The sequence below is a fragment of the Mastomys coucha genome, unplaced genomic scaffold (assembly GCF_008632895.1).
Source record: "Mastomys coucha isolate ucsf_1 unplaced genomic scaffold, UCSF_Mcou_1 pScaffold21, whole genome shotgun sequence".
Lineage (NCBI taxonomy): Eukaryota > Metazoa > Chordata > Mammalia > Rodentia > Muridae > Mastomys > Mastomys coucha.
The window spans coordinates 171,424,390-171,446,083 of NW_022196904.1; the positions used below are offsets into that span (position 1 = coordinate 171,424,390).

General features: G+C 46.3%; 1 protein-coding gene across 45 annotated transcripts in view; it reads right to left on the reverse strand.

Annotated features, from left to right (window-relative positions):
- Sorbs1 (sorbin and SH3 domain containing 1) overlaps positions 1–21,694 on the reverse strand; it is a 234,923-nt gene that overhangs the window by 28,930 nt on the left and 184,299 nt on the right. For 26 of the 45 annotated variants that reach the window (XM_031390249.1, XM_031390248.1, XM_031390252.1 and 23 more), the window contains 5 exons: positions 17,608–17,657; positions 8,081–8,253; positions 6,113–7,579; positions 5,384–5,469; positions 2,357–2,524 (listed from right to left, as the gene is read on the reverse strand). In XM_031390249.1, coding sequence (XP_031246109.1) covers positions 2,357–2,524; positions 5,384–5,469; positions 6,113–7,579; positions 8,081–8,253; positions 17,608–17,657 — 1,944 coding nt within the window. The remainder of the gene's footprint in view (positions 1–2,356; positions 2,525–5,383; positions 5,470–6,112; positions 7,580–8,080; positions 8,254–17,607; positions 17,658–21,694) is intronic. The other 19 variants (XM_031390260.1, XM_031390262.1, XM_031390263.1 and 16 more) reach the window with 3 other exon arrangements.

A 21,694-nucleotide genomic window follows, 5' to 3' on the forward strand; every position in this document is an offset into this window, starting at 1 on the left:
CAGATTAGAAGGCAAGGGCAGAGTGGGAGGGGTAAATGGAGCCGAGGTGAGAAGAGGCCCCTCAAAGCATCACCACACTATTCTAGTTGTCTAGTCACAGGCCCCCTCTTTCCAGGCTTCTTGTCTTGGGCTTCATGGGGGTCTTCTAGGGCTCAGACTGCACCACAGGAATTTTTGTGTGTGTTTGGTTCTGTTTTCAGTTTCTGGTTTTACTGGATCCCAGGCTGGCCTTGAGCTTTGGATCCTCATGCCAAGCTTCGAGATCACAGGCGTGTGCTTACACTGGCTCTCCCTGTGAACTCTTCCTCCTGTGCTTTCATGCTGCAGCTCCTGTCGATCTATATACACACAGGTTAGGGGGCAACTCAATTACTACCTTATAATCGAGGTAATATCGTAGCACCCTAATGCCTATGTTTAACAGTTGAAAAAAACTCTCATAGAAATCACAACAGAAAAAAGTGTGGGGAGAGAGATGGATTACCCACGCTACCCAGCTCTACGGCTGTGTGCACGCTACCCAGCTCTACGGCTGTGTGGACATTATAAATTTATATCACAGCAGCAAATGCTCCTTCTTTGAATAACTTTGAACTCCTGGTCCTCCTAACTCTACATCCCAGGCAGTGGGATTAAGGTTGTATACCTCACCTGGCTGACATATAGCTGTGTATGAAGGTGGTTTTATACTAACAGCTACCCCCAAACACACACTGAGTTGTCTCTGCTCTCCACAGAGAGAGTGTTACACAGAATTAGTGGCTGCTGACTCCTGCTGAGAGTCAAATGCATCCACATGCCACAGTGTACCCACACTTGCTGGTCTCCCTGCCCCAGTTCTGTCGGTCAGCTAAAGGACAGTGATTCTTTATGTGGGCCTTAAAACATCAAAGCATCCAACTTATGAACTTACAAATTCTTAGACCTCACCCCAGGTCCAAACATCACCGGTGGGATGCGGAAGTCTTTAGGGGTTCTGACACGATTAGGGAAATACCATTCTGGAGGAAAGGCAGTGTCTGGAGGTAAGACAAGTGCCTGCCTTGCCACAGCTACTCCTGCTGAGCAGCCCCGACAGGCCCATGCATCCCTAAGGCAGTTCTGCAGGCTGCCATCTTCTTCCTCACACACAGGCAGACCTTTGAATGGGGCTAGTGAGCAGCAGGGTCTTCAGAGCAGGACTGTTCTGTGAAGGAGCCACTTCACTGTACACCGAGGCTGCCCTGTCACTCACCGTGGTCTAACACTTGCTGTCTCTCACAGTGGTCTAACACTTGCTACCTTTTGTTTCCTTCTGGTTTTCTCCATACTTTAGAATCTGCCCTGCCTCCCCACCCCCACCCCATTTTCTTCCTTAGGTCAAATTCTTTTTTTTTTTCTTTAATACTTCTTCCCAGGGACCTTTCGTTTCTTTAAAAAGAAAAGTTAATGATACCTCTGTCACTTGAAAGACAGAAAGTCGGTTAGACCAATAGGCCATAAAACTAGTTCCTGGGGTCACTTTTTTCAACCCCAAAAGCCCAGCTCCATGATGCCACAGACATGGGCACATCCCTGAGAAGACATTGGCTCACCAGGGCTTTTGTAAGGTCATACGGCAGGATATAAACTCTCACTCGAGAACTGGCCCCTGATCTACCATACTGACATTGATGTGGGAGGCAAGGCCTGGGTAAAACCACTGCACTCCTGCTCTTCATTCCTGCTAGAATATTAAACTTTTGTAGTCTAAGCTTAGAAATGTCAAAATTGAAGGAGCAGATGCGGTTCCTCTCAGAGCATTCTTACACTCTCCGTGGGTTTATACAAGCTGCAGAGGTCAGAGTTTGAAACTTCAGTGGAAGGTTCCAACCCAACTGAGCAGCCAATACCATCCTCTGAGTTTTCAACAGCAGTGCCACTAAGTCAACGCTATAAGATGTCACTAGGTAACTTTAATAATGAAAGCTTCATTAACCATCTCTTTACAGAAGACTCTTGGTGTTGTCCAGACCAGAGCTTCTGAGACACATGGCCAAAGGGACACGGTTTCTAAGGAGACCACAATGCAACATGGTATGGCAGTCAAATGCAGGATGGAGAGGACTGGACTCATGAGGCAGCCAATGCTCTAAGCATGCAGTACGAGTGTGCGCCAGCAGATCCCAGTCCCACAGCCAGGCATGCTTAACATATAGAGCACAGGACATAGTGGGGCTCATGTCTATTCACCAGCCACAAAAGAGCCAAAGCAAGGCTAAGAAAGCCAGGATGACAGGCGCTATTTGGAGAACTAAATTGGCCTACAGAGGGCAATGCCAAAGGAAGGCAGATATTGCTTTGGGTCAAGCAGCAGTTGGCGGCGACCAAAACAGACCTCTAACCCAGATTTCCTTTTTGCCGTATCATCTATATTGAGGAGGTCCCCAAAGCGCTCATTAGTGATAAATTGATGATGAGTCGGGATGACACCTGTGTGGCGGCGAGCTGCAATATCGGCTTCTTCTTGCTCGCGCTTAAGTCGTCTCTGGTCCGCTAAAAGTTTCTGCCATGAAATTGCATAAAACGGGCAGTGAATCATCTGATCCAGCTTAACGGAAAATGGCCATATAAGCAACTAAGGAAGAAGGTATCTATCCGTGAGCAAGGAAGAGACATTAAAGATCACTGTCAAAGGGACTTTTGGACACAACTTCTATGTTCCCATGGTAACCATCCACTATGCACTTTATAGGAAGGAGAGAGCACTGTCTAGAAGAAAATGGGGACACTGGGATATGGGACACACGATTCTACATGACCTCTCTGTCTGTCTGACTACCCCTGGGCTCAGTCCAAAGCCCAGGTCTTCTAGCAATGAAGTCCAGCTGACCGAAGGGTACCGTAGTCATGTTTGGTTGGTAGCTGGCATCCCCACCTGCCTTAGGGTTCACACAGTATTTCCAAGACAGGATGGGGAATGCTGTTAGCCCCTGACTACGCCAGGCCTCTCAGACTATGGGTCTTGACTTTAGAAATTCTTTTTCAGTTACACTGCCATGCTCTCCACAGAGCTGAGCCGCTCCTTTCAGAGCATGAGGCACCTTTCCCCCCAGGCCAGCCAACTCCTCCCCTGGACATAAGTTTCAGGAGGCCTCAGGATGTACAGCAAAGGCTCTTCACGTGCCTGACAGAGGGTCTTGTTTATGTCCCACTGACTGGTTTCCACATTAGGGAAACGAAGCTGACTTTCAGGGAATGATGCAAAATACAGTGGTGAGAATAACAGCATCTGGGGTTAGAAGAAACACCCCTATTAAGAAAATTAAAGGGTTGGGAGGGAGAGTTGAGGGAGGAGTTTGGGACGAGTTAGAAAAGAGGAAGTGGGAGATTTGCTCCAAACACGTTGTATACGTGTATGAAATTCTCAAACAATAAGTAAGAAATATGTTTTATATTTTTGGTTGTGAGCCTAGCCTTTAACGGCTGAGCCATCTCTCCAGCCCAGAGATATGTTTTAAAAAGAAAACAAACATCAATTTCTATTCAAGGCTTTTTCTATTAGTCTGCATTGCTTCTCACTAAATACCATTCATGGCCTATTCCAACGGCCCAATAGAAAAGAATTTTAATGCACTTCCTTATTTCACTGCAATTTTCATTCCTGGGATTAATACTCCTTGTGGGAAAGCATTTATTAGAACTGGTATTTGTTAACGTGCTCAGTTAAACGTAAGTCTTCTTCCAGCAGACAAATGACTCATGTGACATTCAGCTCTAAAGGATAATGGCTCAGTTTTCCTCTAGGGTCTACAAAACAACAACTCAACAAACGACTATGGGCCTTCCAGCACTCAGAAAACTGTAATAAAGAGTAAGCAAGATGAAAGTGCTTTGCAAAGCACAGTGCCACAGAAAAAGGGCTGTCCTGGGAAGGGGGAGCCTCAGTTTCTAGCCAAGCACTTTTGGGAGGTGTTCCTGTTCGAGCCATACCCTTGTTGAATAAAACAGGGGTTGGCTTGGTGACCATGAAAGGCCCTTCAAGGACAGATGGGGGTCTCCTTCTCTGAAAGGCCGTTATCGGCAGTGCCAACAATAATGGGTTGACATAACCCATTGCTAATGGGTGCAGACCAACACTCCCTCCTGTACTGTTCTACAGCACTGCGGATGGACTCCTACTTGAGGCTCTGTTCAAAATCACTGTTGCTTTGGCTGACAGCTCATCATCCATGGCACAGATATCAAAAGGAGAAGGCTTACACCTGGTACTTAAATCTGAGTCAGTGAATCCACCAGGTCTGTCGTTTAGCCAGATAAGCCCATACCCATGGAAAGACAAGCCAGTTCAAGCTCTCCACATCACCAAGAAGCAAGCTTCTCTCCTTAAGGGTGCAGCTTTCAATGAATTCGCTGCTAAACCACATTAGGAGAAAAAAAAAAAATCCTCTTAGTAAGACCCACCAAACCTTCCCTACTGAATACTAGCATGTCATTACTAAAATGAAATTTTATTTTTTCCTCTCATGGCAGGCGAACCTGGTCTCTCAGAACGCACATAGAAAAGTCTGGAAGGAAATCTACTCCGAGTCCTAACAGACGCTCATCATTTGAGAGTTTTGGATTTGATCTTTGAAACAATTCTGGACCTCAAACCCCTCCCCTGGCTTCTGGTAGACAGAAGCCGTGCCTGGAGGGCAAGGAGAGGCGTGTTTGTTTTCTACCATCGGACAGCAAGGATTGGAATTAGAGTCCTCAAAGTCAGCCTTGCCTTAAATCCTTAAGGAAACTCCACCTAAACTCTGGAACCACTCAAGAAAGACCAACACAGAAGAGGACGTGGAGAGAGTTGTGATATGTGAGCACCCTCTCCTATTTCCAGCGGTTCAAAGTATCTTTGCTGCTCTTAACAAAGGACAGGAAAGTGGATAACTGAACTTATCTAACCAATGGGACCTCTTGCCCAGGAATATGCAGCCAGAACACGTGCACTGTCATGCTCTATCACAGCAGAAGGGACGACTCTGCCCACTTAGCCAATATATAGGACGACCTTTTCTTATATTCCAGAACAGGCTCCATCCAGGCCCTGACAGTCACCCCACAAAGACATCTGAGCGGCTCTCTAATGTGAAGTAAGGAGGCCTTCCTTATACAACACGGGAGGTAGTAAGGAAAACGGGAACTCCAGTTTCCAAGCTTCCAAGGCAATAATTACAATCCAGGCCACGTTTCCTCCCTGCAATAGGCTGGAGGGAGGGGGCACTTACAACCGAGTGACTGTATGGAAAGCAGTCAGTCCTGCTTTCAGGGAAAGCTTCTGGCCCCCGCATCTCATCATTCTTCTGAAAGGTGTCCAGAAAGTTCAGTTCCTTCATTTTTTTCTCCCTGAACAAGAGCAAGGAGGCTAAGACAGGACAGTTACCTCTTTATCATCGTGCCGTCTGCGGATAAATTCTTCCGTGGACTCCAAGTAATCAGCTGGTAGATAATGTCTTGGTGACTCTGAATCTTTAAAACAACACAGCAGAGTTAAAACGAGCCAAGGTTTAGGAGGAAGCCAGGTTTTGTTTTTTTTTCTATTATTAAGGTCAAATTTATAAACAATGCTGATAAATACTCAATGACAAATTCTGAAGGGAAAACTCCCAACCGCCCAACCCACCTGCTTTTTGGATTTACTTACAAACTGATTTAATACAAAGACAACTCACCAGAAGGCCAAAGGTGAGCAAAGAAAGGGACATTCTTTTAAGTGTCCCCACAAAGAGGCGCGCAGGCTGTAACAGGGACAGACCACACACTCACATACACACGGGGCCACGGAGAGAGGCTGCCTCTCAAAAAACCACAGGGAGGCTGGGAATCGATGTGAACAGGGGTTTGAGAGTTCAAATGAACGCAGTTCTTGGATATGAGCTAAACGGCCAATTTTTCTTTCGAAACGGTTTGGTTGGTTAGTCTAAATGAAGTGGGGAGGGGGGGTTGTTTTTAAAGAAGTGCAGCCACTACAAGCCATGGTTAATCGCCAAGCAAAACAAACAGAAGCAAAAGACAAGGCAGGAGATGAGCACCAGAAGCACACAGAGGGAGGGAACAGAGCAAGCCAAGTGGAGACGGGGAGGTGAGACTGGTCAAACACACAAAATGCCACCTCCATGGGCCGCTGCCAGTTCACTGTGTGGGTTGTTGTTCCTGTCCAAGCCATGGTCTGAGTAGGGCACAGGGTTCCCGTTATTAATGGCCCTTGTGCAATCCTCCAGGCCTGTGGATCTGTCCAGAGGGGGTTCTGAGTTGTGGCTAAGCCTTGCCATGGTGTGTCGGGAAGACAGGCGAGTGGGGACCAGGGGTTTCCCCGCAGAGTGGGGCTGGTCCTGAAGGCCCTGGCAGGGAAGGTCTGCCTTCTGGCCAGCAGGGGACTCTGAGGAGTCACTGGGGGGAGACTGTCTGGGGTGCTGTTGGAGGGGCTTTTTCAATCGAAAAGGGAGGGGGCTCATCAGGTAGATGTTTCTGAGGAGACTGTTCTTGTCCCCCCTGGAATCCGAGCGCCAGTCTGGCTGCCTGGAAGACTGCTGCTCATGCTTCCGGATAGTGGTGAACCGGGTGTATGAAGCTGGGCAGGTGCCCTTGCACTTGTTGAGGCGATGTTTGGGGACGTCTCCATGAACACTGCTCCCGCTGCCCTCCCTGCTGTCATTAGAAACATTTGAGCAGTGGTCTAGCTCGTCTGAGCAGACAGAAAGAGGCTCAGAGGGCACAAGGCTCCGGAAGCTCAAGGCATGGTCCGCCATATTGCTACATGTGGGGGACGCATAGACCCCTCCGGAGTCCATCCCGTGCATCTCTCTGGGACGGAGCTTGGTAGACTCGAGGAGGGATTCCGCTGAACGAGCTGAGGTCAGGCCGCTTCTAGAGAGCACAGGTGTCGGGGACTTGCTCAGCCTGCCAGAGAAGTCCAGGGATGGCATGGACCGGGACCGCTGAATGAGCTGCTCGAAGGCCGTGATACGGGAGGACACAGTGTGCTTGGGGATGTGCTCTGAGCCCTCTTGGCTAGCGCCCAGCTCACCCCTGCCTAACGTCAGGCTGCTCCTTTCAAAATGGGAGGCAAGATCTCGCACACTGGAGGAGGAGATGGAGCCTAAGGAGAGGCCAGCTCGGTTGATCTGGTGCATGTCCCGGTAGAACATGGAGAAGTGCAGTCCAGCCTTTCTGGAGAGAGGGCAGGGCCTCCTGGAGCTGGTGCCAAACTCCTGAAGACTCATGGTGCTACTGGACTTGCTGTCGTAATCCCGCCGGGAGCGCATGAGCAGGTTCTCGATGCTTCCCCCAACCCGGAGTGGGAGGCCTCTTTTGGAATCATTCAGAGAAACACAAAGGTTCTCACAGCTCTGAGCCTTCTCTGAGGGTAACAGGACACTCTTCGGTTCCTGCAAGAGAGCGCTGGGAGCAGAGAGCCTGGGTTTGAATTTAGAAGGAAGGATCTCCGAAATGCAGGCTTTCGCAGCCGACAGGGGTTTCTTGTGCTTACACCCAGGGCCTAAAGCATTGCTAGTGTGAAACGTTCGGCTATGAACGGATGATGAAGAAATCATGTGAGCATTCCCGCCTTTACGATCCACTGGTAAGCATGCAGAATAAAATAAACACACCCATTAGGTTAAAGCTGAAAGCTGCTTTTAAGGGGGTAAAAAAAAAAAAAAAAAGAAGTAACATGCTCATTTGTCATAAGGGCTTTAAAAAGTCTCCAATTGATGTCTCGAAGCAAAATAATTTGTGCTGCAAAGCAGGTGCAAAAGATGCAACGAAAGAAATGGTCACCCTGCCAGTTAAGAAAGGCTGAAGCTCAGCTAACTTCTAGGAAAGGGATATTAGAACAACAAAAGAGAGAGAGAGATGTTTTAGAGAGAGCAAGGTTTTGGGTAGGGACCATTAAGACCAGAAAGAAAAATGGCCGGCAAGAAAATAAGTGAGGGGGCCCAAGGTGGCTCCAAAGCCTGGACATGGACTTGGACAGGCAGAGCTTTGTCCCTGTGGTTGGTGGCTGGAGGGCCACCCGCTGCCAACACTCAGGTAACAGGCATGGAGGAGATGCGCCTGCAGTCTTCGGCTTGTCGGTTACCTTTAGTGGAGGCTGAGCTGGACGGCCGTTTGAGCCCACTGAGGCCCTGAAGAGGAATGTCACCACCTTCCAAGACACTTTTATAAATCTGCCTCTCATTCTCCAAGCTAGCGAGACCCCCAGGGGTCCCATCTGATTCTCTCTTCACTGCATGGAAGTTGGAAGAATAGACGCTACAAAGAAGGTAATTTTAAAAGAGAAAAGGGGAGGGAGAGAAAGATAGAGTTAGCTTGTTTAACATTCGTTTTAAAAACCTGTTTGTCACCAGCTGAGGAGAAGAAAACTGCTTTTTGGTTTCCCAGTAAAGCCCTGAGAAAGCTCCAACCTGTGGGTCACAACCCCTTTGAGGCCTAAGTGACCCTTTCACATCGGCCAGGTAAGACTATGGATTGGAAAACATGTTTTTTGTTTTTTGTTTTTGTTTTTGTTTTAGCATTACGATTGATTAGAGTAACAAAACTGGAGTTATGAAGCAGCAACAAAACCAATTTTATGGTTAGATGTCACCATAACAGGAATTGTACTAAAGTGTCACAGTATTAGGGAGGTTGAGGACCACCGATTTAGACCCAGGTTTCTGCAGACAGGAAGGCCACCATGCCTAGGTCCACAGAATCATGATCTAAGCAAGAAAACTCCCACACTACACTGAGTGCATTTGTGCTTTCAAAAACTAAGTAAGAGTCTGTGATCCCGGCACCGGGAGGGCTGAGGCAAGAGGAGAGGAAGTCTGAGGCCACCCTGAGCTACACACTGAGATCCTATCTTCAAAAACAAAGAAGCAAGCAAAAAACTGTGGGTAGGATAACGGGAAGCCCAGTGGCTACATACAAGATGGTACATCTAGGGACAAGGATGCAGACGCAGAGTTCCGAGTGTGGCCGGCCAGTTAAAGTGCGTGGCGTAGATTAGGTTTGTCTGGGTTACGCTGCGTGAGAACTTTGGCTGACAAAAAAATGTCAAAATCACCAGTTTAAAAAAAAAAAAAAAAGAGCAGCCCCAGCTAACTGTGGCCTCCAGGAAAATCAGCAACTGAGAAAAAGAACTCTACGCGCCCTGCTCACAGGCCTCGTTCTGTTTTGAGCCTTTGGCTTGGGTGTTCTTGCTGCCTCAGCCTCCTCAGTAGCTAGGACAAGTGGCATACACCACAATGACCAACAATCACTACTTTCAAAGCTGTCGCCAGAGCCTGATTGTATGTATCATCCACATATACTGCTGTCTATTTATGTGCTTCATTTACTTTTAAAGTATGAACTGTTTCTAAATGTATGTTATATATGTCTATGAATGTTTTGCCTGCATGTACGTATGTGCCCACACATGCATGTCTGGTACCCACAGTGGTTAGAAGGTGGTACTGGATCTTCGGGAACCTGCATTATGAATGGTTATGAGCCATCGCATGGGAACTGAACTTGGGTCCTCTGCAGAGGCCACACGGGTTTTTAACTGCTGAGTCATCTCTCCAGCTCCTGTTTCATTTAGGTTTTTAAAGGTCTGTTTATTTTTATTCTATATGTATGAGCATGTGCCTGCACGTGCCTGAATATGTACCACACAGGTGTCTACAGAAGAAGCCAGAAGAGGGCACTGGATCCCCTGGAACTGGAGTTACAGACAGTCGTGAGCTGCTAGAAGCTAACCTGGGTCCTCTGCAAGAGCAGTAAGAACTCCTAACCACTTGGCTACTTTTCTAGGCCTTGATTTATTTTATCTTCTTTGAAATCTAGGTATTTTCAAGTTACTATAAATTCTTTTTGGAATGAGGTAATGAACAGGAAAAAAAACCACAAAGTATTTGCTTAGTGAACTCCTCCCTTTGCATACCTGCTTTTCCATGGTCTAACCCACTGAACATTAACATGACATATATTCTGTCCCTTTCTCCCCCTCCCTCTACTCCATACACCTCCCCATTCCCCAAGATATCTTTCTCATAAAAGAATATAGGCTTCTGCTATACACTTTTGATCCAAATGAAATCAGTTTACTGTTTTCATCCTAGATTTGAATTTTGAAGACCTATGACCTCATGGAATCCATTTACCCCCAGTACTTACTGAATCATCAAATACATAGAAAAACCGAAAGACTGGCAAGAGTGGCCACTCACATCAGCCATACTGAGGTTCTATAGGGAACACAGAATGGTACTTCCATAGCACACACATATCCATCTATCTTCCCACTGGTAGACCTTTTCCTATTCCACAAACCCAGCCCTTTATTTTAGACAAAACCTCAGCCTCTGAGTTCCCATAATTATAGACAACAGTGGAAAAAAATCCTTATGACATAAAAGGCATTGTGCTAAGTGCCTATTGGCCATCTTCTCTCTCTTTCTCCCCCTCTCTCCCCCTCTCTCCCTCTCTCTCTCTCTTTCTCTTTCTCTCTCTCTCTCTCTCTCTCTCTCTCTCTCTCACACACACACACACACACACACACACACACACACACACACGTGTACTCACGCACGCACGCGCGCATACTCTTCCATCAGTTTTCAGATAAGAAAATAAAGCACTGGTAGATTAGATAGCCTGTCAAAGCAGGCAGGATCAGCAGATTGCAGAGCCAGAACCCTAGTTACACCACTGGATGCCATGTAGATAGTATTCTCTGATGATGTCTTGAAATACTTTTCTCTGGCCAATGAGGTAGTGGTTCGCATGGTGTGGGAGTCAAGGGTATTTGAGTTTTCTTATCTTGCAGCAATCTGTCATTTGTCAGGACTCCACCCCAGGAGCAAGTGGTTCCAGAGCCCAGGAATCAAGGAAAAAAGGACGATCTGCTAAGACACAGTATTGTCCCCACTGTTCAGCACTAGTAACAGCTCTCATAGCTGCCGCCACTCACGAACGCTACCTCAGGCTCACCATAGGCTAAGGGTTTTGCAAGAACTATTTCAGGGGACCACCCCGAGGCTACAGGTCTCTCTGACTCTATATAGCACAGATGAAAGGAATCTTCCTTTCTCAGCTGAAATAGAAAAAAAAAAAATCACTGGAACCCAAAAGATGAGAAAACCACATCTCAAGGCTGAGAAATATGCAAACAAAGGAAATGCCAAGCAGCCTCCTGGGTTCATCTCTTACCTGGAGAAAACACAGAGAATCAGGCTGACTTATTTTCCAAGGCTTTGCCATGATTTCTAAGAGCCCATGGACTGTACCACCCACGAGGACACCCAATGAATGTTCTCAACAAATAAAAGGCTACACTTTCTAAATGTAAAAGTTGGCCTATGGGCTGATTAATGGTATGTCCTAATATATAAAACCATGAATTTAGAAATTCCTTTTTAAAGAAAAGTTAATTTAGAGATCCTGACTCCTATTCTTTTTTAGATATAGCAAATTCCTGGGAGCTCTGTGCCCTTAAGCAAAGGCAGTCCCATTCTGGTCTCAGTTTCCTCTTTTGAGCAATGAAACACATGACCCATACTTAGGGGAGCTGCTGGAGATGATTTCCTTAAAAACATGTATTGAAGCTCTTGGATACTGCTCTTAAATAAGGTGCCTCAGTGTACCTCATTTAGGGTATGTTCACAGACATATAGACACACACATATATATACAGCACACATATGGTATGTATGTGTCTATGTGTGTGTGTATATATATATACACATATATACATACATATATACATACATACATATATACATATATACACATATACATATATACATATATATGTATGTATATAGTATATATGGGAAGTTTATCTAAATTGGCTTTTAAATTAATTTAATTGGGTTTCTGAGTTAAAAATCAGTGTAGCACCACATCACCTTCATTCCCTGATCTGAAAACTAACCAAAGCCTGCCTGGAGGGAAGACCCATCCCTCCAGAGAAAAGGACTTGGCTTTCCTAAAAACTGACCAAAGCGTGCCTGGAGGGAAGACCCATCCCTCCAGAGAAAAGGACTTGGCTTTCCGAGGCTCAGGGCTCAGGCCTAAAGCTTTGGGGCCACATGGTATGCTAATAAACATTCCACCGTGTCACCCCAAGATTCCAATAAAAAAAAATCAGCTCCAATTAAAAATGGTGAACCCAGAGCGTAGTTCTACAGACACCACTTTCAAAAAGGTGGATGCTCATCTAAACTGGCGTTTAAACTTTGGGTTTTCTAATTAAATATCCCTGTAACACTCCATTTTCTCGCTTATGTACAATCCCCAACTGCAAAGCTATCCACGTGTAACTGTCCTTTGCCTTTGTCTGCCCCCAGCTGAGGAGGCGAGGACTGTGGCGTGAGGGCCCTATCTTGGTGTTGGTGGGTAACTTGGACAACTTCCACCTGCCGCCTTTTTGTTCCGAATCACTCCAGCCCACCTTCAGTCTCTCACAGCTGCCTGGCCTCACCTACCTCCGCAGCCCTCAGCACTCCCCCACCCAGCCTGCCTCCTCTCTGTGACTCACCCATTTCTTCCTGCTTCCCACAGATCGACAAGCCAGCACTCAGGAAACCTCTGGGAATGCAGTTGCTACAGCCAAATGTTTTCTTTCTGATACCAAAACTGACAAAGGAATGTTTTTCCCAGATGTTTGGGGTATACTGAGGCACCTTATTTAAGAGCAATATCTTTAAAAAACAGATGTTTTTTAAAGACACCACCTCAAACAGCTCCCCTAAGGAGAGGTCATTTGTTCCACTGCTCCAAAGAGGAAACTGAGGACCAGAGTGGAGACGGCCTTTGCTTAAGGGCACAGAGCTCCTACGACTTTGCTAAGTCGAAAAGACACTAAACAAAACCAGTTAAGTTGGGAGGCTCAGCTCTGAGAAGTTTGTATCGAGTCAGGTTTGGGTCAGACTGAGCTAGCTGGGACACAGGGCAGAGAACTGAGCTTCCCTGAGAAGAGCTGACCTGCGAGTTTTAAGGACACTCACTGGAAGGATAAAGTGAGAGATCACTCTCACTCAGCTGCTTCCACGTGTGCTAACAGAGGTCTGGGGGCAGTGGAGAGGGTGCCTCCCATGTGTGCTAACAGAGGTCTGGGGGCAGTGGAGAGGGTGCCTCCCATGTGTGCTAACAGAGGTCCGGGGTCAGTAGACAGTGTGCCTTCCATGTGTGCTAACAGAGGTCTGGGGTCAGTAGACAGTGTGCCTTCCATGTGTGCTAACAGAGGTCTGGGGCAGTGGTCAGGGTACCTCCCATGTGTGCTAACAGAGATCTAGAGGCAGTGGACAGTTACCTTCCATATGTGCTAACAGAGGTCTGGGGTAGTAGACAGGGTACTCAAAAGCCAGATTCCAACAAAGACGCACCAGCTGAGATGCACTACTGCTTGAGTTTTTTGGTTTTTTGTTTTTTAAAGCTTGCAAACAAGATGATTTTCTTGGCTTCAGTTTCTTTCATTTGCAATACTAACACTGGTGGCGAGGTTGTCTAGAAAACCCATCAGAAACCTGTACACCTTTCTGTCTGTCTCCAAACTGACTGCCAGCCATATCACTTGGATGTTCTCCGAACACCTTCAACCCAACACACCACAAACCAAACCTGGCTCTGTGCAGCCATCTGCCCTTCTCAAGCACAAAGCCCAAGGAATCGGCGTGCTTCCTCTCCTTTCTCCCCAGTCTCTTTCAGCCATCAGGCCCCGATTCCTTGATAGTCTACAGTAACCCCCCTTGCTCTCTCTACTCCCCGGTTGTCACTTCACTACCACTTACCTAAGGTCCTGCAACATGTGACCCCTCCCAGCCTCTAGTCCCAACTCCCTGCAATCACTCTTGGTATCATATCTAAAAAAGACATATGGCGATCCAACATGTGAGACTTACTAAACAAGTATTTATTAAGCACCTTCTATGTGTCAATCACTCTTATAGGTAGAAAGATTCAACAAGGGACATGACTGACCAAAATTTCGAGCCCAGGAGAGATGGCTTAGTGGTTAAGAGCACACCCCCGGTCTTGCTGAAGACCCAAGTTCAGCTCCCTGTACTTCAGGCAGCTCACAACTGTCTGTAACTCCAGCTCCAGGGGATGCAACCCCACTTCTCATCACCAAGGATGCTGAATTCTCAGGCACATACTCTCACACAGACATATATATACATACATACATACATACATACATATATATGTATATATATACATATGTATATAATTTTTAAAAAATTTTCAATCTTTCCTGTTCAAAATCAGTTGACTACTTTAGGAAGAAATACAAACAATTGTCATGAATGCAGCTTTGTGGGAGGGAGTCTATACAGTTCTCCAGAAGTTCCATGTTACAGAATTTTGTGATAAACAAACAAAAAATAATAATTTCTTTAAAAACTTTATACTATAATATTCCTGTTACTCAGTTTTTCTCTTCTTTTCCTTCCTTTTCTTTCTTTCTCTATAAAGCCTTCCTCCATCTCTCTTCTTCCATTCAGTGAGAGGAGCCCGCCCCCTTCTGATCTCAGCATCACATATGCCATGCTGGGTTCAATAGTTACCACTCAAATCTGTTTCACATTCTACAGTGAATCCAGCAGGTTGCTGGTTAATCTTCCTGAGCCTGGTGCCAGGTCCCAGGTCCTTAAACAAAAGCTGGTGGAATAAAGGATCCTAAATCCAAACGCCTACACGCACACAGGCTGCTGGTGTATTTTTACAGGGCTGGGGAGTCTCCAATGTTTTATATAGCTCTTCAGGTTGTGATTTGTTCTCGGATTAAGGAACTGATCTCTGTGGGTTCAGAAAGAGCAGCTGCTTCTTGAGTGCCGCTTGCTGGCTGAACAGAGTAAAGCTCTCTTGGTGAAAACAGCTTTAGTTTGCAGAAATGATAAATGGCGGCTAGATGAAAATTACAAACGTGAAGGTCTAGAGGCAGCTGGAGAATAAAACATTCAACCAACCAGACGTACACTGTGACAGTGACTCAAAATGCTAGTACTGCAAAGACTCGCTTACATTGTCTTCAACAGCTCAAAGTTGGCTTTATTGTGTTTTCAGCTACACTAACTTTGAATCAGTATATTTCAGGGGAGGTGCTACTTCTGACACCTGGCCCAGAGTGTCAGTGCTCCGACTCTGGGTAGAGCACTCACACATCAGCTACAGAACCGTGGGCAGAACACTGAGCTACTGTGCCCATTTCCTCACGTGTACACTGGGACTGATGGTTGTTATTCCTGCCCCAGGGATGCTCAGAGGAATAAATGTGAAGAGGACCTAGTACACAGTAAGTGCTCAATAAACCTAAAAGTATGTCATTGAGGTCTGACATCCCCAACGGATCACCGCAGTAGTGATTTACTCTTCCAAACGCTTTTAACCCTTAGACATACTTCAGTCCTCTGCCATTTGTCTTTCATTTACTATACTCATTTTGTGGGAGTGAGAGGATCCCCCAGACAGACAAGGGACTGTACCCAAATTCCTATTGTGAAAAGTACCATAGTGCTGGTGGATCTAAGGAATTCTCTGAGCTGGCCACTCGGGCAGTAAGGCCACCTTCTCTGGGCAGTTCTGGGACAAGGTGTGAAGAGTCAGAGGGAAGGCCAGGCAGCAATGGTTAACACCAAGCAATCCTGAAGCAAGGCGGGCAGGGAGAGTCCTGGTTAAAGTGCCCAGTGCAACCAAACCCTGCCGTGCCTCAAATTTATCAGGTCTACCTGGCACCCTGAAGATGGAAGGCCTTGTCCTTGAGGAGTTTATAATTAGCAGTTAGGAAAGTATACGCAAATAACTCAGATAACTGGCAGCAAACGCAGAGGCCAGATGAAGCACTAACATGAGCCTGGGCGTAAGGAAGTTCAGTCGGTACTTATTTATACAGCTTAAGAGCTTGCTATGGACTACAGAGCTCCTAGGGCAAGATAAAGGCGGCCCTGAAAAGACCTCAGCCAGGATAAGAGCTGCATGGAAAAGCCCTGGGCATTCAGGGAGGACCACAGGCATGTTCAATGTTTCTGGGTCAAATAATTCTTTTTCTAAAAAAAATAGGGCAAGTGGTCTTAATAATTGTTAACACTCAGTCCATGGTCTTTTATACTTACTTTAATCTAGAGAAATCAGCCCCTTTATAAAAACCCACCTTTCCTTTAAACGTAAGCTTAAGATCACGGGATCCTAGTATATGGAGTTAGAGGAGACGGATGGACTCTACCTCTGGGTGGAACGGGGCGGGTTGGTGGCCTGGCTATGGGGTCAGCTGTAGTAAGGCAAGTTCACCTTGCAATTTTCCTTCCCAGAATTCCTTCCTCTAAGTGCATCCTTGGGGATCTGGCTACCATGTGGTTCACCTAGACCTGTAAGCAATTTCTTAAGCTTGACTTAGAAGGTATAACTATTTTCTATTTTTTTTTCTTCTTCTTCCTCTTTTTTTTTTTTTTTTTTTTTTTTTTTTTTTTGGTGTTTTTCTTTCAGCTACTGACCAGAACTTATGCTTTTAAACTCCCTGACTCCTGACTTTGTCAAAAGCTCCTGTGCTGGCCGCAGGCTGCCTGCTGCCACGTGGCTGACCTGTAATTGCCTATCTCAAGGAATGTGGTTTCCTTTCCTTCTCTCTCCTTCTCCTGCCAGGCAGTTAGAGGTTGACAGCCTGCCTGCCCTGGGCCTCTCCTTTTATGTTCTAATAAGCGCTCCTCAAGCTTCTATAGGTATATCCATTCTTAAACTCTTTTATTAATGAAATTGGGAGCTAAGAGGAGACCCTAATTTCCAAGGTATCATATGACAGTTCTGCTGGGACACCAAGATTTCCATTTCTTTCCTTTTCTTGCTTTTTAATTCATTGTCAGAGAAAATAAACCCATCCCTGTACCCCTACTGTCGTTTGCTCCACAAAGAAGTGAATGGAGCATGCATGGATTGTGCAGCCAAATTCTTAAGAACTGGCAAAATAAAATAAATAAAAAATCCATATCCCCGTGAAAATCTAAGCCCTACATCCCACATGGCAGGACTGGCTCGAGGACCCAATCCTACTCTCTGCCCCTGTGTCTTTATTCTAGATCCCGTACGGCCTTCCTACAGTCCCTTCCCTCAGGGATCCACCGAGGGCAAGACTGATTCTACGTAGACAAACAGGCCAATAAGGTGGCTAAGCAAACAGAACACCCACTGCACAAACCTGATAACCTGACAGATTCCCAGGGTTCACGATGAGAAGAAAACTCCCACAGCTTGTGCTCTGACTTCCATAGCCACACCCACAACTCAGACATAGACCACACATACATGTGCAAAGTATGTAAAGATAAAGTAAATGCAGGCAAATAACTTCACATTCCAAAGATAAAGACATCAACCTGGGATAAGGCTATCAAATGTAACATGAATCTCTAAAACTAGTTCAGAGAAAGAAGAGAGAACCAAAGAAAACTAATTTGAAAACTACAATACCATCAAAGCCCAAAGCATGTGACAGCCACTGCCATGAGCCCTCCCCAGCGCCAAAAGCCTTTACTGCCTACCATGGGACACCACAAGACACAGATCAGGGTCCAAACCGCCAGCTGTCCTCACCCTTGGCTAGCCCTTGATACACTGAGCCATGAAAACACAGGAGTGGCTACTTACTATCCAGGAGGCTCTGATGTAATGTCTGGAGTCGGGCTGACTGCTGAGCTCTGTAAAAGTCAAAAAGAGGGAACAATGTAAAAGGAAGATCGGTGTTAATTCCCAGGTTGCAAAGCAAGGGGAAGGAGGCAGGCTACTTCAGTTTGGTCCTATGGATAGTGTCTCTAGGGGATAAGAGGCTTGGACACAAAGACTTTTTGGGCTAGGAAAGATTTAGGGGTCCTAGGTTCTCATTGTTTGCCTCACATGAGATGCAGCCACAAACACAGGAGCGACTAAAGGTGAACTTCAGCTTACACTTATCCTCAGCTGCAACTGAGGGAGCAAAGGCTCAGACACTCTGCTAAGGCCACTGTCGGTCCTACCATGCACCACAAATGCCATGTCCAAGAGCAGCACACAATACTCTAGGGAGAGACTGCATTTAAAAAAGCATTTTAAGATGACCACACCGTATTTACACTATTCATTTATGCCTGCCTGTGCATTGAGAAGTGTGCAAGTGAGACACAATTTCATAAAATCCACTAACCACACTGTCAGTACAGGTTGGGAGATGCTTCATAAAATGACAGGCCACTAACAGAAGGAAGAGATCAGCCCAGAGCTACCAGAGAGCGAAGGCAATGTCATTCATTTACATAATTCAGAGGTTCTTTGTACTGGAGGGAAAAAGTGTCAAGGGTTCAATGTATTTGTGTTAAATAAACCAATGTACAAGTTAACTTTTACAGATATTCCTATTTAATAATGACCATCATCTCTCCTAGTAACCATTGTAAGGAGAACAAACTACCTGGAGAAGAGACATTTAGGAAAAAGAAAGAAATAGGAGGAGGCTGTCGGATTAGGGAAGAGGAGATGACAGGTGGCTTCACTGGTGGCTCCTCACTTAGCCTTCAGCTTGCAGAAATATCCAGCTCCAACATTCTGGGTGCCTCTCCTAAGAGGCCCTGCTGTCCCAGGATGAGGGGCACCTTCCTTTCAGCCCAAAGCCATTACTTCTTAGAAAGGCTCAACTCACTGCTCCCATCATCCTCTAGTCCTTCGGCTATAGTGGTGACAGCTACCTACCTCCCACCATGAGGCTCCTACCTTTCAGCATGTCCCTATTCCGGGGTTCTACGGCTGAAGATCTTGCCAGCATCTCCATCATCATTAAAAACTCCTTCTGGGGTCATCACCATCCCTTCCTGTCTTCTCCTTCCCTCTTTCCTATGGGTCCTAAGTAACACCACACCCCTGCAGGACTTTCTGATTCCTCTTCACAAACTCTAATGGCCAGAGACCAAGGTCAGTATAAATTTCTATGATCCATTCCATGGACCTATCCTAGGATTTTCTATATATTTGCTTATTACTGTGTGAAGTAAAGTATGTGTGTCGTGGTGCACATGTGGAGGCCAGAGAACCGCTTTGTCATTTCTCTTTCCACCTACTCCGCTTTGTCATTTCTCTTTCCACCTACTCCATCTTGTTCCAGGGAGGAGACTGGGGTTGTCACAGTTACACAGCAAGCAGCTTCACTCACTGAGGCACCCTGCCATCCCTCAAATCTAGTTCCTAGGATCTCTCTGAAGCAGCTCGGTAATTCTGCCTTCCTCTTCTTGCTCTATCATGCATTCCTCCATTTCTCTGAACTGTCCTCTCTGTGCTTCTCCTTGTCTTGTTAATGTTGTCCAGCATCCTAGTGGATGGACAGCTGTTGGCCCCTACCTCTCTCTTCTGCCTTTAACTTGCTGTCAGGTGTCTTTACTGACTCCCAAGACCACCACAATCGCCTCCCAGTAGGCAACTCTGATAGATTTTTAAAACACTTGCCTGCTTCCTAAGATCTAGTCTTACGGTTCCTACTGCCTTCTCGCTATCCCTACCTGATCCCAAGCCAGCAACTCAGGAGCCAGATACCTGAAATCTATTTTACAGCTTTCTAGCTTCCTTCAACCATAACAATATCCTTAATCTTCTAGATGTGTACTTCAAACCCTACAGTCACCACTTTTCTTTTCCCCAGCTCATCATTCATTCCTCACACCAACTTCTTAAGCTAGCCCACTGAAACTCCCTGAGCAGCCTCTCCCCCCACCCCCCCGCCCCAGCTAGCTTTCCCCTCCTCTTTGTTTGTGAGGACTTGCCACGGTCTGCTTAGACTACTGCAGTGGCCCCCTCACCCTCTGATACGTTTTCTACCTTTAATTCAACTTCTCTAAGGGAATGATGTGCTCCCTCTCCCTCCCTCTCTCTCTCTCTCTCTCTCTTTCTCTTTCTCTCTCCCTCTCCCCACCCTCCTCCCATCAAAAGTGGTCTGAAGGAAACCCAACATCTTCTTGGTCACACTCCTGAGTCTACAATCTTTTCCAAACCTGCCCATCCCACCACTCCCACCCAAGATTTCTAGTTGAGCTGATCTGTCTTATCTATTTGAACAAGTATAGTCTTTCCATGTTTCCCTAGTGCCTCAAAACAGATAGCCCCAGTAAGTACGGACTCCACTGTCACATCCTGAAGGCAGTCTTGTGTGTGTGTGTGTGTGTATGTGTGTGTGGGTGTGTGTGTGTGTGTGTGGAGAACTCCTACAAGCATGCCTCACATACGCGCAAGGCTAAGAGCACCAGACAAATAACCAATGGGAATGGATTGTGGATGCACCAGGCACTTCCTTGCACCACGGTGTCCATGGCAGGGTCTGTGGCCTGACAGAAGTAAGGAGTTGTCAGCTTTGGTTGAGCCCCTATCTCCGCATGAGCTGCAGATGTGTGACTTCTATGAAAGCATCTCTTGATTCACTTTGGTTAGCCTGTTACTAGACTTCTCATCTTGTGTGTCGGCCATTGTTATTAGGACAGACCCACAGCCATAACTCATATTCCAGAACAGGCTGGGATAGTTTCTTCCTTGAATCTTTACTCCTACAGTAGTTATACCAGATCTCAGTACAGTCTCACCCTTTTTTTAGAAACCCAGAATCCCACTCCACCTTTCTCAACCCCAATCACCTGTCTCACCTGTATGTGTGACAATTTACCTCTGTCTCTTTTCAGTTCTGAAGGAGAAGGGCCCACCCACTGCTGTCTTCTTCATCTATTCAACATTCTATGTACCCAGGAGGCAGTCATGACTATCACAGCTCAGTAGCTCCCCATTCTTTTATCCCAGACCCTCAAGGAGGCTACCATAAAAACCCTGCTTTCTCTGCCCTTTCCTGGGTTTGGGTCTCCAGCCCTGCACCAGTGGTCTCAATACTGCTTACATCTAGCACAGACCCATTATCATTACACACATCCTCCCACAGTTTGTGGCCCTTCCTAGCTACTACAGCAATGTTCACATAAAGCCATTCTTTTTTTTTTCCCCGAGACAGGGTTTCTTTGTGTAGCCCTGGCTGTCCTGGAATTCACTCTGTAGACAAGGCTGGCCTCAAACTCAAAAATCCGCCTGCCTCTGCCTCCTAAATGCTGGGATTAAAGGTGTGCGCCACCACTGCCCGGCTACATAAAGCCATTCTTTTCTCATTAGAGTCTCTTCAGTTCTGTCAGGGAACCCAAAGCACACTTCAGCAAACATTCAGCTTCCCCCAGAGCCTGTTTACCTTGGACTGGCTCTCCCTTCTCCCTCTCCCTTCCCCCTTCCTACCTTTTAAATACATACATTTTTAACACTGGCCATTTCAAATGCTTGTATCCAGCCTGTTTGATATCCAGAGTGTGTGTTCTGTGTGAACCTGCTGACCTTTACGATGACAAACACCACTGCTCTGACAATGCCTTAGCCCAGTTACTACTGCTGAGTCTATCAAAATGACCTCTGAGGCTGGCATCTCCCAGGGTGACAAAAAAAAAAAAAAAAAAAAAAAAAAAAAAGCCACTGGCTCCCCAAATAGCACTCTGGAAATTCAAAGAAGGCAAAGGAAAAAACTTTTAAAAGGTCATCAAAGAAAAAATATGGGGCATGGTGGGTAGGGGAGAGTTCAAATCATTAGCCATCCTGTAGCTATTTGAAAGGTGCTTTATAAGGAATATGCTAAGTTCCAAAGAGTTCCAAACAAAAAATTGACCTGGTGGTGGTGGTGGTGGTGGTGGTGGTGGTG